This window comes from Lottia gigantea (assembly GCF_000327385.1).
Source record: "Lottia gigantea unplaced genomic scaffold LOTGIsca_131, whole genome shotgun sequence".
Classification (NCBI taxonomy): Eukaryota; Metazoa; Mollusca; class Gastropoda; family Lottiidae; genus Lottia; species Lottia gigantea.
Window position 1 is genome coordinate 302,740 of NW_008707443.1, and position 19,208 is coordinate 321,947.

Sequence of the window (19,208 nt, forward strand, 5' to 3'; positions counted from 1 at the left end):
ATGAATTCCCCGAGGTATATAATATAGATGTATATCAACTCCTGCTCAATTTAGCATTTGAAAGCCTGGCGGTGTGTGTTAGGTTGATATCAACCTCCGCTTATCACAATATAGACATTGTGAGCCTTCAGTCATCTTGATATAAGATAGAAACCTAAAACATGATTCGAAAGCAGTGGAAGTCTGAAGAAAAACATCAGATGACATAATATTCGATTTGAGTACTTAGATGAGAATAACTATCTCTTTGATTTTCTTTAGACATACTGTGTTATTGCCTCCACTCCATATCTTTTCTTCAAGGGACAAATTTGTCTAAATATCTGCTTTCAAAAAAGCAGAAATCATTCTTAACCATCCATGAAACATTTCAGAATTAAAGATAGGCGTCCGATTACACAGTAATTAAAGAAAACATCCAAGCGAAAGTATCAGGTTTTTTTGCACGAGTCATTGAACGATGCATCGAATTTGCTTCTTAAAATAAGATGACATTCATTGAAATGGTTATATATTATGCTTTAAAAGTTCATTGTTTTGCCTGATAATTATTTATCCTGTATTCCTGTATGTGGTTATATACCTTTTACCATAATTTTTTTTAAACGAAAGCATCATTCTTAGATTCAGAATAATTGGAGTTCCCGAGAAGATGAGCGAAACAAAACAATTAAGGTTATTATTCCAAGAAACTGAAATATATTGGAGGGTGTTTACTATACCGAATCTTTTTTTTTCAGGTTGTGCTTTTTTAACTTATTGTTCTCGAGAAAGTGCTATTAAAGCTCAACAGTCCTTACACGAACAAAAAACTTTACCGGGGGTAAGTAGAATTGTTTGTCGGAAATGACAGGGGTTGTTTTTTTTTATTATTTCCATGGATAAGAGGACCCAGAGCTTCTTTATGTTTTTTCTATTTGTTATTACATGTTCAATAGTTTTGAGGTACTATCAAGCAGATCTCAACGAATAAGCTGAGATAAGAATGAGTCTATTAATAAAGGGAGCTCAAGACGATCTTGCGATTTATAGAATATGAGAGCAACTGATAATCAAACGACTACAGAAACTGACAGAATCGATGAAAACTGATCACCACAGGAGTTAGTCAACGTAAGAGCACCAATGACTGACAGTAAACGGAAGCGTACACAGATCATGGCACAGCAACGATCTGTTGTTTTGCTCTGAATCACTAGCCGATCTGAGACGAACCGTTTAGGTGCCTTTCTTTCGATTCTTAAGGGTCTGGTATAGTACATAAAGTCAATTATTTGTAAATATTTTATTTAGTTTTACATAATTGATTTATTGAACATATTTATTGTGTATGCTATTGTCTTACAAATTACAATCACGTCTGTGTTTTTGCCTTATTAGTCTGAAGAGAAAAACACAGGATTTTATCGACTGTAAAGTCATTTCTTTTACTGATAAAGCGTAGCAGAGCTATATCTTGTCAGAATGAAATCAGACATCTAGTTTGCCTGTAATATGTCAGAAAAAGCGTGATGAATATCCAGATCGTTTCTCCATATACGCTAAGAAAGCAGCGTTTTTGGAGAGATTGTTAAGAACTATTGAAAGGGTATCAGGGACACTGATACCATCAATTTGCACTGTTCTAATTTTCCTTCAAATGTCTGTAGTTCTTGAAATTCCACTGAAACATATCGTTTCATGACGTAACTTACTGTCTCTAATGCTGCTAATAATATTTAGGTCCTTTGAGATTTTAATGTCACAGACTCTACGTTTGACTGTAAATTGAAATGATGCAAATCGATACCATCAGTATCCCCGATAAAAAAACGTTTAGAAAACAACTCAACAATCCCTGTAGACTCCTATGAAGAGGAGACAGGTCAAGATGGTTCTTTCAGGAGCGTATTAAGTCAATAAATTACCTAGGCTATACTGGTGCCACATGAAAAACGGAATTGTTATTGTTTTAAGAATCACGTTTGGCCTTGTGAAAGAAAAATGTAAAAACAAATGGACTATCAATTTTGTTAAATGAAAGGGACTTGCCAATATATCACGACTTTTAGCTTTGTAAATTAAGAATTGTCTGGAATCGTGGCTATATATAATGTCAGATCTGAGAAACGAAAAAATCTCAGAAATCAAACAAATAAAGGTGATGGTGTGTGTGGTAAAGTGTACACTATCTTTTTCTCATGTAATATGGGTCTTAGTCACGATATTTCAACTTTTACCATTCAATTCTATTTTTCATTCAGAAGTAAAGTGGACCACTCAATTTGAATTCTTAATTCCTAATGTTCCTAATGGTCTTTACTCTCTGATATGATAATACAAATACATGTAATATTCTGAGAATTAACTCAGAATTAGGTCCATTGCACCAAAATGACTGATATCCAGTAATTTATTCGTTATAATTAATTTGTATGCCATATTTTTTGCATTTAACACACTAAAGTTTAAAATAAATCTAATACCCATCAAAATATTTCCTGCAGCAATCACCAGAAATCGAGGTTACGTTACGTTACTTTACGTTACGTTACTATAGTGAAACCATGTAGGCTATTAGCAAGTTATCGATACAGGTTAGTTGGTGATACTCTCTGACTCTTTGAAAGGGTTGGTTAGCAAAATTGAAGTTTTCACGTATATGTCAGTCGACCCATTTGTTTGAGTTGGGATCCTTCGAAATAACACGAAATCACGAGGATAATACGTGTTAAATGAATATCATTTGCTAATAACTTTTTCAAGGACAGTTCGGAATGTGTTTTTTTCAAAACATTAAGACTAAATTTTAGCTATGATATAAATATTTCACTGTAAATTGATGCAGACTGGCATGTATTGTGGTATTCAATAGGAGGGTTTTCTGTCAGAGCTCATGCAGTGCGTAGATTTAAGTGCCTTTTCTTTAACCTTCATAGAACACCTTCATCTGGCATTCAACCATTCAAAAGTGTGATTATAATACCTAGCTTTAGCTATTCACATAATGATTCTCTCTTTTTCACATTTAAGTAACAAATTCAACCTGACTTATAATCATTGTAGTATAAAAAGTCAAATTTGTCGAATACCATTCTGTATATTAGCGTGTGAGATGTAACAGACACGAAGCGTAACATAATGATTATAAAATACACACACTATAAAAAGTTTATATTACAAACAGAACACCTTCTACTGTCAATTTTCTTGTTTTTCTAAATCAAAGGTTTATTGGAGATAGAATGAAAGAAAGTGATAACTTCCACACTAATGATAAACCAATTTAAATCTATACGGATGTGATTTTCTTTAAAGAATGTATCATAACCGTTAACGATAACAATTTTCAGGTTAAACATTCATGTGAAGTCGAAATGAAATGAAATGCGTTAAAGAGCTATAAAGCACCCAATTGTGTGTGAATGTCAAATAGCACACTGTAGTTAGAAGAGTCGGGCAACATGGGCAGGATCTGTGTCAGTTGATGCACCATTGACGGACCGAAATTCCAGCTGGTATACACCCTTGGTCGAATACCACATGACTGTGGTAAATAATAGCCAAAGTAAAAGTAAAATTGTATGCAGGGATATCTGAACAAATTAAAAAGGCCATACACTGAAGGAATTTATGCGTTTCAGGGACACTGGTAGTATAAAATAGCACCATTCCAATTTTCAATCAGACGTCTGTGGGATCTTTGAAGTTAACTATAGCTAACTATCGAAAGCTGCAAAAACTGTTTCTATAACCACAGACATCTAATATGACAGAATTTGAATGATGCAGATAGAAGCCATAAATGGCTTTGATACACATAAATAGTTTAGAGAAGTTTACGTTTCGCAATCCTTTAATCCTTTTAAGTTATGTGTAAATGGGAACTGATTTGCATTACAATAACTACTAGAACAGGCCCTGCCCTTCTGGTCAAACAAATCTCATAATTATTTTGCCAAACAAAAATGGCGAAGAAGCTTTACCAAGACTGACTCTTTCTAAATTCTTAGTCCCCAAATCTAGGAGTTAAATTTGAACTCACTTCATTGGCTCAAGAACAGTGACTTACATCAGTCTCATGAGAATATTACAACTCTGATCGATTCAATCTCAAATTGTTATCGCAATAATTCAATGGAGGATAAACTAAAAGGGTGATCGTCTGCAGTATTTCATAGATGGAGCCACATACCACCAATGGCGATAACAATATTACTTCATTGACTTTGATGATTCGGGTGATAAGTTAAACTATTTATTTATTGAGATGGGATGATTAGATTTGTGATAGATGATTAAATAAAACGCGAAATTAAAGATTATTCACTTTTTATTTACCGATTAGCATCAAATTTAGAACGATTCCAGAGGCTCTTCTTTCTCAATTGACAGATGCATCGATGGCTTAATCCTGCATTGCATGCAAGGCACCTGGATATGGTTAATCAAATTGTATAATATGCATTGTACTGGATAGGTGCATGAACTCCTTATATATAGTGTTCTATTTTCTTTTTATAGAGGATGCTCGAAATCGCCAAATAGGGAGAAATGCAGAATGCACAGGACGGACACAGCACCCAAATCCTGGTCTTTCTATTGTGTTGTAAGAATGTTGTATTTCTTGGAGCTGTGGTGGCTCAGTGGGTTAGATGCTTGCCCGCTCACCTGGTGGTGTAGGGTTCAAACCAGGCGTAGGTCCAGATCGTACCTTCTTATTTTTCAACCCGGTTTCCCTTTTATTAGGTTGGTGTCAGTTTGGTTCACCATTCATTAAGTAGCTTACCTTAGCTAATGATTATAGTATGATCTTTATCACCATTGATCTATTTACTGTTATCAATTACTATTGATTTCTTAAACAAATTAAGCTATGGTCTGCTGGAGATTTTGTCTGTGGGTATATTTTTAAATCGATGAGGTGCTGGGTGGAATTGTTTTAGTCTTTAAGATGTTCTTATCTTTAAACTACTCAGACAGAGTTATAGATGTCTAATTATTACAATTTGATCATTCATCACTAAAGATACCCGTAAACATCTTCAGAATAAAAATCCAACCCAGGTTCGTATAGGCTACAACTTGTAAAAAAGAACCGATGCCAGAAACGGATGTTATTAAAAATTTCATAGAATCTGTGTTCGAGATATTGTTTTCTGCAAGTCGGTTCGAGTATCTATTTTTTACCTTCGAGAGATGTAAAATCATTACCGATCAAAACTGATTCCGAAAACAAGAATGACGAAAAATGATAAATTTTGTCCACACGCACACTAACAAGAAAGAGATGTATTTTTATCTGATCTCATCAAATATTTTCTCATTTTCTTGCTAGTTTCAATAACTAATTTAAATATTGTAGCACCTTTGATGGATATACATACAGTGGCGGAGCCAAAGGGGGGCAGAGGGGGCAGTTTTTTGGCATTGGAGGTTAATGTGTCTGGTTCCATTAACTACCCTCCTTGCCACGTGAAAGTTTGTCGTGTTCAGGAAATAGAGCTATTACTTTATGAAACTCTTCAAAAACATCTTTACATTTTGATGGAGTTAATCGATGTTTGAAGCAACGATGCCAGTACGACTTGAGTTTAGAAACGGCCAGTAATTTTGACTAGTCTGGGAAAGATAATTGGAAGAAAAAGGTTTTCACTATTGAAGTATTGATTGGTATGAGAAAGGCTTTAGAATATACATTAAGGAATAATCCCTGAGTAATAAATCGAGAGAAAACGAAAGTAAAATGTCAAGCATGTTGTCAGCAAGGTGTAATATGATAAGACCATGTTCTAGAATTTTTTACTTTGACGTATGATATAGCTAAATGAATTTAGTCACGATATCAAGTAAGGTAATTGATACAAACAGATAGTTTGTATTTAACTATGTCAAATCATTGTGTGTACGGGAATTGGCCTGATGATATGGCTTTTTAAAATCAACAGAAAATCTCAAGACCTGGTGTTATGCTTTGACACTGCCTAGTACAAAAACAGCAATTGGCTATAATTTTAAGTTAAAAAACATGGTCCAAGGACGTATGGGTAGAGTAAACGAAGTTTTAAGTCATTAACAAGGAAATTCAAACTCTCTTACAACAAGACTCTCGATTAGAAAGGACCATGACTCTTTTGCAATTATTACTTGCCATTGGAATTATCGCCTTGCTTTGGAACTATGAAAATTAGGCGTATTCAGCTACGAGGAATACCATGTTTTTATATCTAACCTCAAGATGATTATGCTCATCCTACAATTTATTATATACCTGCTAAAATCAATAATCCACAGTGAAGCCCTACTTGATAGTATTAGCAGGTTTCCTTATCATGCATCAGCCATTTTAACATCTTGTAGTGGGAGAAACGTGTCATAAACATCGCTGTCTTATCACCTAATAAAGTATTAAAAGTTCATTATGACCGAATTGGCGCTCCATAAAGATACAATCTGATTATTTATTGAAGGAAATTATTTGAAAGCTGCAGACAGATTTTATTCACATTTTTATGACTTCTTTTTAATCAACTGAACTGACACATATTAAATAAATGGAGAAGACAGAACAAGGTTGATGGTGTGTAGGTGAATAATTATCCTATATTACTACTGGAAAGAGCTTTAGGTCACAATGATGTATTAAACAACGTCGTGGCCTAGATGTCTATCCACCTATCTTTTCCAGAAAAGAGAATTACATCAAATTCTACCTCACTGTATTTGGGATAAGAATGCTAAAAATTTCCCAGTTTAAGTGTGCAAAGCTAAAAAAGGAAAACTTTTCTCATTCTATTAATAAAACGACAAAACTAGAAATAGAATGAGAGTTTTACGTCTTATTTTTTTGTCGCTCCTAAAACTGGTAACTGTGTGTAGTAAAGGGGAAGGGAATTACGATGTGACGACGATATGAGGATTCTTTAGGGTATATTGATGAGCACAAGCCTGTAGCACGGTTACATACTAGACAATTTATCCGTCTGTCCTGTACCCAATAAGGGAATAGGGTAAAACAATTCATCGGCACATGGGAAAGACCTTTATATCTGTATGTACTTTCTGTATGTCCCTACCTTAGAACTTTATCCTCTATTGTTTAGAGGGATAAATCAAAATTCTGGAATAACATTTGTGACTACTCCCTAAGTAGTTCAAGTTATATATCCGAACACGCAAAAACATTGTAAATTGTAACTATTCAACTAAGGAAGGGAGAAAACTCCACTTATTGGTAAATTGAGAGATCAATATAGACCATTACAACTGATCAAATATGTTGAACACAGCCGATAATAAGAGTTCAATTGTCTAAATGCTATATAACATATTGACTACTAAATATTATAGATTTATTTCTTTAGTATTTACATATTGTTAAGTTTTACACTGATTATTATCTGTTTAGTGTATTTATTGTTGCTGGGGTACAATAATATATTAATGGAATTTCACCAATTCTTGTTGATTTAAATAATGTTCTGGAAATTGAACGTGACATATTAATTGTTTTTATCTATTTTCAACTCTTATTTGTGTTAGAACTGTACTTCCGATTCCATGAAATTGATTGGGTATGTACTTCCAGATATTCTCCAACGGTTTCAATCATTTACATAGAATTGTTCTGTTGCATCATGTACGGCACTTTACTTACTGCTTCGAGACACATCGCAGCGGCCTCGAGTTCGAAACTTGGCCACATCCTCTGAGGAGGGTCGTCGTGGGTAGAAATAAAAGGCTCGATTTAAATAACTTCTTTTCCGAATAAGTATCCATCTGATAAAGTAGATCAAGGTAGTAGGACCATTTTTGCGTATCATCGGCTCAAAGTACAAGTATTCCAATTTTCGGAATAGTCACTGCAAATAAAATACAGAGTGGTTCAACTGTTCATGGAAATGTTGTATTGTTTGTCTGTTGGCCGAGAAAAACATATTAGTCATATGGATAAGGATTTCGTTACAATTGCCCGTACTCGAGTAATTTCTTCTGACTACAAATAAATACCATTGTGCAAAGAACAAACTTTCAGCCAATTCGACAAGTGTTTTTTATTCTTTTTAAAATATATAATAGATTTTGAGGAAATGAAATTTTACGAATCAGTTCCAATCATCAGTTCTATACTTATATATAATTAGGTCATGGATGAAGCAATATTGTGACATAAAGGATTTTTGTCAGTCTCCTTCTGGCCCAAATTTCGAAAAGCTTTAACCTAATAAAGAAAGACGGTATAAGCTTTATATAGCCTATATCGGGAATAGAAATGTTGTCACGAACAAATGTGTCAACTGAAAACTGTATAATGACTGTAGTTGTGTGGTTAATGTTGTGGATAAAGCAACTTGTGGGATTTGAGTAAGAAATCAATCGTATTGCCTGCTATTCCAGTCTTTTATTGAATCATTATATCACAGGATGTTATTAACCCCCTTTCCCCCGCCTTCTGAGTCATTAGACTACTCTAAAACCATGCAGTAGAATCCAATTTGCCACCAGAAACACCGAGAAAATCGATTGACCTGATAGTTAGAGAACTGTAATTACCGGTAACCGCGCTTCTCATATGACATTATTTCTCCTAATATTCTCTACTTGCCTATATTTGGAGACTTAGCTTCACAATGTTTTTATTGCTTGACGACATTGCTTACTGATCATGTATTATGTTCCATTCTTGTGCTCCAGAGAAAGATAACAACTCTTAAAGATCAGCATAAATCGTCATCAGAATAGATCATCTTCAAGACCGTCGTTTGTTGTCAATGTACCAATGTCCCTTAATGACTTTCATTGGAAATAATTCATTTTCGTCAGTATAGACCATGTTCACTAATATTTATCAACCAATGATAGTCATCAGCAAGACTGCTCATAAACGATTCTCATTAACGGTTGATCTTTATAAGCAACAGTTCTCATTATTAATATCAGAACCAACATTTTTCACATCAACATATAAGCTCATCAATGATGGTCATCAGCAAGAATGTTCATCACAGAATCTCATTAACTAGGCTGTTGATCCTCATCAGCACCAGTTCTCATCATTGATATCAGAACCAACATTCTTCACTGATATAAATTATCTTTAAAACTCATCAATGGTCGTTATCAGCAGGACTGTTCACCACAGAATCTCATTAACTACGCTGTTGATCCTCATCAGCACCAGTTCTCATCATTGATATCAGAACCAACATTCTTCACTGATATAAATTATCTTTAAAACTCATCAATGGTCGTTATCAGCAGGACTGTTCACCACAGAATCTCATTAACTACGCTGTTGATCCTCATCAGCACCAGTTCTCATCATTGATATCAGAACCAAAATTCTTTACTGATATGCATTATCTTTAAAACTCATCAATGGTCGTCATCAGCAGGACTGTTCACCACAGAATCTCATTAACTACGCTGTTGATCCTCATCAGCACCAGTTCTCATCATTGATATCAGAACCAACATTCTTCACTGATATACATTATCTTTAAAACTCATCAATGGTCGTCATCAGCAGGACTGTTCACCACAGAATCTCATTGACATGGCTGTTATCTTTGATCTATCAGCTATCTCATCAGCACCAATGATCATCATTGATCCTCATCATAAAAATGGATATTCCTCATCAGTGTCATTGTCCATGCTTGCGGTTTTGAGCTTTTTGTTGTTTTTTGGTGTCCTCCATTTGCTATTTTGAAAATTGTCACTTAAACCAAAGCTGTTAAACCATCAGATGTTTAAATATCTCAAGTGTACAAGTGCTTGAAATTGTATTGATAGAGCTATATTCATTAGAAATTTGGCAGTAAGTACCAGTATACATATACCAGTATTAAAATCTAAGAGTCAGGTTATTTAGGTACAGCCAAGTAATTATGAAGGTAAATAATGTTATTTACATACAAACAATCCCCAGGTATTGAAGGTAATCTGTTAAATATATATGTAATTTCTCTTAAACTCCCACTGTCTTCTCTGCAACTCTCATATTTATCTTAAATTTCATACCCTCCTTAAGTGTTGTCTGACATGTTAAAAAAATATCATATAATGAAATAGAAATTAAGCCATTGGGCTACATCTTATATCAGTCTACAAAGATCTTGCTCTCTTGTAGCTTTGTTGCTGGCATGGTTGGTTAACGATTGTTAGTTTGGGGTCAGACTGACTTAATAATGGCAACTGTCTCTGTTGAGAGTCTCCCATGGAGTGTCTGGTAGAGTTCATACTGAAGAAAATTGAATTAAATAGTACATTCTGAAATATATTAAAAGGACAAAAACTATAAAAACATATGTTTGTATTAGTTAAAAATGCATATGGGGATGTGATTGGGGGTACAAACTACTTTTCTAGTCCTCCCCCCCCCCCTCCCCACCTCCCTCCCTATACTCTCACTGGCACTGCCACTAACTCTTGCATTTGTTAAAAAGAGTCCACTTTGGAGGGTATAACTTTTGCAACTAAAAATTTTTTTTAAGGTTAAAGCAAGAGTCAAGTATAATGATGATGATGATGATATAGGATTTCATATTGAATTTATATTTTAATACTGATAATATTACACATTTAATATAGTATCATATTCCTTTATAAATATTAAACTTGTTATCCAAATATTAAATGTGAAGCCTGTAAATGTAATCGTAGCCTCCAGTCTCCTTCAAATCTGATTAAATTTAATAAAAACTGGTGTTCTACATGAAATGTTCTCTAATATTCAATGTATTTTTATCATAAAATTACTATGGCCTCTGCACTTTAATTCAGGGAATATTGATAACTTTTTTTTTAGCTCACAAGAGTAGAAGACAAAGAGTTGACTTAAGACAAAATAGTCTTTACTAGATTCTCACAAATCCCAAACTTGTTTGCAAAAGTTAAGACCATAGTGCAATATTCACTTACTTCATAACTAAGATGGATGGCGAGGTTATGTTACCGGCGTGGTTATATTTTATATTCCATTCCATGCTCTTTATCAACGGAAACCACATATTATGAAGATTGACCATTTTTACACAAGGACAAGGTGAAGGTCATAGAAGATCAGATCTCCCTTGTATGAATGATGCTCATGATGCAGCAAATAAACAACCTTGAATGTTCAGCAGTAATGTTTCTTGGGAGATATGTAGGCCTGTCCTATAAAATCCTATATAGTTTCATCTCAGAAATAATCTTTGTGACAATTCTGCGCAAAAAATGATTCTTCAGTCTAAACCATATTGACCTATATTTTCTGATAAATACAGAAGTCATATGTGAGATTGTCAATCTGCCATAGTCTTCTCACTTTCATTAACAATATTCTTCATTTACTCTTCTCTTCTGTCATTCTTCAACTCAACTGTCAAATCTTCATCCTAAAGACACAGTTTTCTGAAAGCTGAGAAGGTCATAGCTTTCCAACTTGTCAGGTATCTAATAATTGGACATGAAATTTAATAATGCATCTTTAGTATAGATCGTGATAAGACTTTAATAAGTTTCTATATTCTACAGATACTCTTACTAAAGTTAATGTCACTGGACTTGGACATGGATTTCGGAAACTTCAACACCCGTTTGAGCAATCATACTTTAGTCTCAGAAACGGAAATTGTAAAAAGGTTTTGTTAAGGGACCACTGATAGCATTGATTTGCACCATTCCAATTTTCAGTCAGAAGTATATATGACATCACTATACTACTTATCAGTTAATACTTATTAGCTGTTATTAACAGTTTTTGCCTGAGTGACATCATAAAAGTTAAATAATCATTTCTATAATTAATCAAACTACAGACATCTGACGGAAAATTGTAATGATGCAAATAGATGCCATAAATGGTCCTAATACACATAAAAAAGCTAGAGACCCCTTTTTACAAACCCTTTAACCTTAATAAGAATTGATTATGCAATTGAATCTTACAAGTCCTATTGTTAGTAACATAATACCTGATGTCTCTTGATGGTCATTTTGTATAATAAAAAGTTTGAAATACTGCATTGAAAATATAGCAGTTTTATGAAGATCCTGTAGTTATTGTGTATGTTTAGGGAGGGGAACCACTGATCTTTATTTTAAATTGGGGAATACAAAATCATTAGTCTTTAATTATCATTTATTAAAGACAAATGAGAAAAGATGGATAAGGTTCTTTACAAAACATAAGAGATAAGACATTGAGAATGTTATGAACATTGACATTGAAACAAGCAAGAAACGTGAAAATGTAGAAGAAAGATGCTAATTTCAGTAATCTTTAATTCATGAATAGCAAAGATAACCAAAATATTCTGCAACAATGTGCTAGGAAAGTTTTCAATGAATAATTTCAATAATCAGATTCTACCATGAAAAGAATGCTCTCTATTAAAAGGCAATAGAATTCACCGCATGGTTTGGATTGTGATTGATGGGTCAGGAAGGTAGTGTATAATAAAAGTGAAAATGAGGAAGATAGAAAAGCCTTTATCAGATAACCTTATTGACCTAGTAGTAGTAAACAGACACATTACTTGCTTGGATGAAAACATCAGCAGAATTAAACAAGATATACCAGACGTCTAATTACTATCCAATCAAAATTCTTCTATCTTTTTCCTATCTATCATCTACAATGATAATGCAAAGAATGAGTAAAATTTAAAACTGTTCTGTAATTTGCCATTTTTTATTGATACCTATGCAAGTTTTTTAGAGCTTCAAGCCTTAATTTAAAACAGATAACCTGCAATTTTATCACCAATTTTTTTTAAAGTTGGCTGATTGATACGGATTTCTTCAAATGTATAAGTTGATCAGTAAAGATCTCTATATCAGATTTAAACTTGATGTGGATAGCTGAAATTGTGCTTTATCAGTCGGTAAAGAAAATACTTTGATAGCTAGACACGTTTAAGTACACTTTTCATGAAAGGCTTATATTGGTAATGAAATTATTGTTCTTTAAACAAAAGATTTGTCACATTAAAAATGTTATGAATATAAAACCAGTATAACATGATGCTTTCAGGATTATAATGGAATATTAACAAGCCTGCAAACATACATTAGACTCTAGCATTTACTTAAATAAATACATCAAGCTATTTGATATCTCATTTATAATGGAAATATCATCAAGTTTGTTTAATTTCAAACCTATACCTGCTATATGTAATATGACGTTAATTATCATTTTAAACCTTGTTAATTTCTTACAAATTAAACTAAAAGGTTGAAAGTCTGGTAATAGAACAAGCTGATTAATGTCGAACACTGGTTACTGATCTCTTTTCTAGATCATTAAATCAGGGCTTTTCAACCTTTTTCTTTCTTTTACCCCTTTCAGGATCCATCATCGATTGCATTACTCTTTTTCCCCTTTGATTCCTTATTTTGTTGTGATTTAGTCAGAGAATATGGTCTAACTAAATAGAATGATATATTATAATTGTCCAATAATTTTATGCTAGACTACCAAGCACCTCATTACCAACAATTTTAAACTTACCCCCAGGTTCAAAACCCCTTCATTAACTCATGGTTGCCTTAATGACACAATTGCATAATAAAAAGGTATACAATCTACAAAGATAATCTGAGTATATGAACAATAATATTCATTAAAAAGACTTCAATCTAAAATTGATCTGAGATTTTGCCTTGCTCTATAAAATCAAACTTAGGGTAATATTGAGAGAAGAAAGGTCTGTGGTCATGTAAACATTTCTATAGATTTGTTTATCCAAGATATTTGTTATTTCACAAACATCCTCGCTATAGTTTATATTTAATTTAATTACATTCTATGATGATTTGGTGCAACTGGTGTGTTGTAGACTAACATCGTTTTCTTTTCTTGACAACCTTGTCTTCTTAATTTGAGGCTTTCTTACAGTCTAATAGTCTAGATTTAAGACATCCTTTCCCTAGGTTACTTATAGTAAGTTTCTATATTTTTCTACTTTTCTTATCTTGGAATATCTGCTGTGTAAGGCGTTAAGTGTTGATCTTCATATAGTTGGCTACCAAAATAAAGATAGTAGATCACAGCCATATATGCCCACCACGGCATGCGGATGGTAAATATTCAAGAATTTGGGGCAAGGGCAATAACTCTGCTTCTAACTGTCGAAAATAGCTCAAATTCGAACTTGATCTTTGTTTTATGAATATGTATACACATACCGAATTTCATTTGATTCCATCAAAAAATCTAGTTTTTAGAGCGTTTACTAGCAAATGTTGACGGACACACCGACCGACTGACGGACAGGGGTGCCGACAATATAAGTCCATATATGAAGTAGTGGGCGTATCAAAATACATTATAGACTATTTTCCACTTTGGAGTGGCTTTATCATTCACTGGATATGAGAACGCCATTCTGACGAAATTAATTTGTTGCATAAGTATCACAAATAAAAGTTTTGTCCTGGTGCAAAATTGCAGAGGGCCTTTTGTGTGTCCACATTTGAGTATTAAGTTACATGCTAGATTAAAATGTCTATACTATGGTACTTGATTGTCTTACCAAGTATTAAATACATAGGTCATATTGACAATTACATTTGAAAAGTATGCATATTTTATGTGTTATTATATTATTATCTTCAATCTTATTTATACAATTCAATAATTTATTGTACAGATATCAATGATATACAATATATTCAGAAATATTATCTTTCAAACCTAACTGCTATCATAAAAATTGTAAGGAATTTAAAAGGCAGATGTTTCTAATAGAATGTTTTCTAGTTTATGCTGACAGACACAAATCACACCTGTATTTTACAAATAAATAAACAACAGTTCTCCATCAAAAATACCTGTAAAAACTTAACCAATTATAATATTATTAATCTTTTTTTCAAAGAAAAGGTCATTTCTGTTTTCTAATGAGGATTATCTAAAATTAATGCATCCTCATCATCCCTCAAGACAACATTCGTCAAAATCACCTTTTGATAATCACATGACATCTACTTTAACCAATCAAATTACTTCACTCCATTAAAAAATGCTATCACTGGAGAGGGCAGAAATTTGATTGACTAAAGCAGGGTTAGGTCAAAAGGTTGTTATATTTAAGAGCCCAGTCTTGAGACCCTAACTGAAGTGGCTATATGAAATATAAAAGCTAATAAAAACCAAACGAAAAGTTTGGTCAATTGATTGACACCCAATGATAAAAATTCTGATGTTTACAACTATTGGATATGAATCTATCTTAAAAACTTTAAACCCTGTGAAAATCCCACCCTTTGTAAAAATACTCAGATCTTTGCTACAAGTTTTGTAACAATTTTTTAGATTCCTGGGTCAAGTTTGATGTTCATAAAAATTAGTTATTCTTTGTCCAATAAGATGGTTGAGAATCTAAACTTACCCAGGAAAAATGAAATTTTGTTTCTAGTTTCCCATGGCAAACTCTTAAAATTAATTAACACAAGTTCAAAGTTGTTGACACATTTATTGTTGTTAGCACAAACTGAAAAATTTTCCTTCTTGTGACAAGTTTGGAGATTTTAGTTACATGGTATCACTCTGCAGCTGAGTTTACATTGCTGTTAGTAAGTCTTGTTTACCCAATTGAAACAGCTTATGCCAACCTGCAACTGAGTTGTCAACAACTATCCATCTATTTGAGAAAGTTATAAGCCAAATAGTTTTTCTCTGCAGAGAAGTTCAGTAGTAGTGATTTAAACTAGAGTTATCTCCCATCGATAGTAGCAGAAGTCAGTTGTGAAACAGAGGGTTGAAAATCAATATTAAAGATTAGTAATGTTTTACTCTTCAATCTGCTACAGTCTGCTGTCTATTGACAAGTGTTATCTGTAGGAAAACATAGCTCTTATCAAAACTAATAAACAAATGAAGTTTTTCACCATGCTGAGATTAACATTTGTATTATTAAAGATTGGAGAAAAGCCCCATGTGATTCCTGTGTTGACAGGTTTTCTTTGACAACTAATGTTTCACTGTCTCTTTCTAATTTCCTGAAATTTTATACACTGAATAAAATAATTATTACAAATGTACAAATTCCATTTTACAAGATTTTCAATTACAGACTAATTCATACGGCAGAAGTTTTTATTTTACATCTAAATTAACCTTTTTTCCCATTTTTTTCTTTATAAATGGATTTTTTGGAATGAAAATTATATATTGGAGAAGGGGAATGGTATATTCTTTATAGTTTTATCATTGACAGAATTTTAGCTTTTGAGAGCACATTTCATGGGTGGATTTTTTCAAAGAAGTAGATACCACACAGCAAAACAGTAAAATATGGAAATGAATTTCACGTGGACCACAGCCATATACGCCCTTCACGGCATGAGGATGGTAAAAACGAAACATCCATTTTAGGTTTCATCAAAATCGGTTGAAAACTAAGAGAGTAATAGCATATTCAAGATTTTGGGGCAAGGGCAATAATTCTGATTCTAACAGTCGAAAATAGCTCAAATTCGAACTTGATCTTCGTTTTCTGAATATGTATACACATACCGAATATCATTTGATTCCATCAAAAAATCTAGTTTTAAGAGCATTTACAAGCAAATGTTGACGGACGGACGGACAAATGGACCGACGGACGGACAGGGGTGCCGACAATATAAGTCCACATAGAGATGTGGCCGTATAAGACAATATACATCCACATAGAGATGTGGGCGTATGATAAAAAGGAATTGAATTAATCAGTGTTCTTGAATAATCAGTTTTTACCTGTCATGTATAGTATGTATGAAATTTTGATTTTGTATGTTTGGTTAATACTTTTACAACCTTCCTATCTCCATACTCTGGGGAAGAATCAGGGAAGTCCTAATAAAGTAGGCCTCGGCTCCATAGACTTAATATGTTGTATTGTATAACCAAGACAACTAGGATCAATCTATATAAAAGCTGTAGCCCTAGTCATTAATTAAATTTTATATAATATAAAAATCATTATGATTCTATTATCATTGCCTGACGTAAACAAACAAAAAACGTGTAATAAAAAACATAGTATCCATGATGTTGATTTAAGATAAAATAACAGAATAAAACTAAAATAGGAAAGTAATGTCTGGAAGGAAAGATTGTCAACATTTTTAAGACTAGTCCATTAACCTTCATGTCATTATTTCAGTCTTCAAGACATTCAAACCTGCAATGTTCCTGGGCCCAATGCATACTGGTTCTGAACTAATTCTTAAGAAGCATAATTGTTTCCTTGTTGACTGAATAATAGTTTATCTTTCATAAGTATACATTCACAGTTAAACAATTAGACATGACCAGTACCTTCTGCTGAGTGAAATGAAACTGTGCGTAGGTGGTGGTCAAGGCAACCTATTAAGTCACAAAGAATAATTCAACACACACCCATCAAAACCTTGCACATATAATTTGAAGTTGCATTTTTTTGCATTAAAATAAGTAAAATGTGCTTTGGATTATTCCAGATTTTAGATGAAATAATTTAAGAACTTTATTGTTTTTCTCTAATATCTTTAAAGAGTGAGAGTTGGCACAGATGTAAATAAAGAGGAAATGTAATTTCTAATGAGATTGTTTATAACAGATACATACTTAACTTGTAAACTATTGCCAAGAGTTCCACATCTGAAAACTCATGTTGGTGGTTTAATTTGGGTTAAAGGGTTAAAAAATGCAGGAATTTGACACTCTTCATGAAATAAGAGGCATGTGAATGGCTTTTTGAAGATTCAAGTTCTATACTGACCTCAGTAATTGGCTTCTTACAGGAAGTCTGCTATCTGTCAGCAATAATAACTTCAAAATTTGCCAAGATCTTTTCCATTGCTCGTTAGTGAACAGTTTCTATTATTCTTTTCTTCTGTAAACATCTGAAATGTTACCAAAAATACTTTGGTAAAAATCAAGGTGAAGGTCATTTTTCAAAAAATGCAATAGTGTGATCTTTTAGTCAAGTTGAAAATTAAAGTGTTATTGTAATGTGTTTTTTATACCTTGTTTTTGTAGGTAATGTATATAATGAAGGATTATTTATGATTAACTATGTTTTGACTCGTGAATCAAAATAACCATAACTCATGATTTTATGCAATAGAAAACTGAAATTACTACAGATTGCTTCGGATAATACTAGGCTATGGCAAGCACTGTGCAATGAGGAAATTTATGGCCAAGATAGCTACATTAACTCTTTATGGACTTTCAATTTTTAAAAAAACTGTAACAAGCCTAACCTGACACAAACTATGCTAATTCTCAGTCACAGTCCCAAGGTTAGCAAGCAATCTATCTAAGTTGCCGAGTCTGTGTGATTCTCTACATCATTTATCTCTTATAGATGAACAATTATGTAGCTAAAACATGCTGCAGGAATTTGTCAGTAAAATGTGCGTCATCAAGAATGAATGCAGTGAACTGGTGTACCATAATGATAGTAGACGAAAAACTAAGAAGTAATCATAACAGGTGCATCTTTTTGTATCAGTCTATTTCAGTTACATTATACGTAACAAGAGAACATAAATATACAAATTTTATCATTTAGAATGTAAAAACAGTTACAAAATATGGTATTAGAGACCTATTTAAATAAAGAACAGATAGTACTTCAAACAGTTCTTCTGTGAAATAGAAATTTCTCAAATATTTGGGGCACCACTTACATTGAAGCATTTGATTGGTCAAAACTAATTAGACTCTAATATCCTTCTACCTGATTGGACAATGGCGTGAAATTTTTATTCCTGGCACACTTCTGGCATTGTGCCAAATACTCAAATTTCACTAATAACATAGCTTCCGTACGATGTGAAGCCAGTATAACCAGCAAGTAATTTGGTTGGAAGCCTGCAGTGAAATTTACTGGTTTGAGGAAAGCGAGCTCTGTTACAGCTGTCAAGATTGCTTATTACGTGCTCAAGAAAACTCATTAAGATAGCATTAATAGAGACAGGCCATATTTCTTCAATCTTCATATATTTTCTACCTCACATCATTAAAGAGTAGAAATTCTACCACTATGAGTTCTTAAATTAACTAATTATTATTATATGATGTATGAATTATGCCTAGCAGTAATGTTTCACTTATTTCCTACTGAATATCTTGTATAGAATATTATAAGCGCTTTTATGACAAATTTCATCAATTGGATTTTCACTTAAACATTTCTAAGCTATTTGTTTGATTAATTTGTTATAAAAGGACATTGCACCTAATTATCCCAAATACAAAAATA

At 33.0% G+C, this 19,208-nt stretch overlaps 1 protein-coding gene across 1 annotated transcript in view; it reads left to right on the plus strand.

Annotated features, from left to right (window-relative positions):
• Window positions 1-19,208, plus strand: part of LOTGIDRAFT_172332 (hypothetical protein) — a gene marked incomplete at both ends in the record, with an annotated part of 37,627 nt that overhangs the window by 7,839 nt on the left and 10,580 nt on the right. Inside the window, one exon of the mRNA XM_009049203.1 lies at window positions 741-823. Within this exon, the coding sequence (XP_009047451.1) occupies window positions 741-823 (83 nt within the window). The remainder of the gene's footprint in view (window positions 1-740; window positions 824-19,208) is intronic.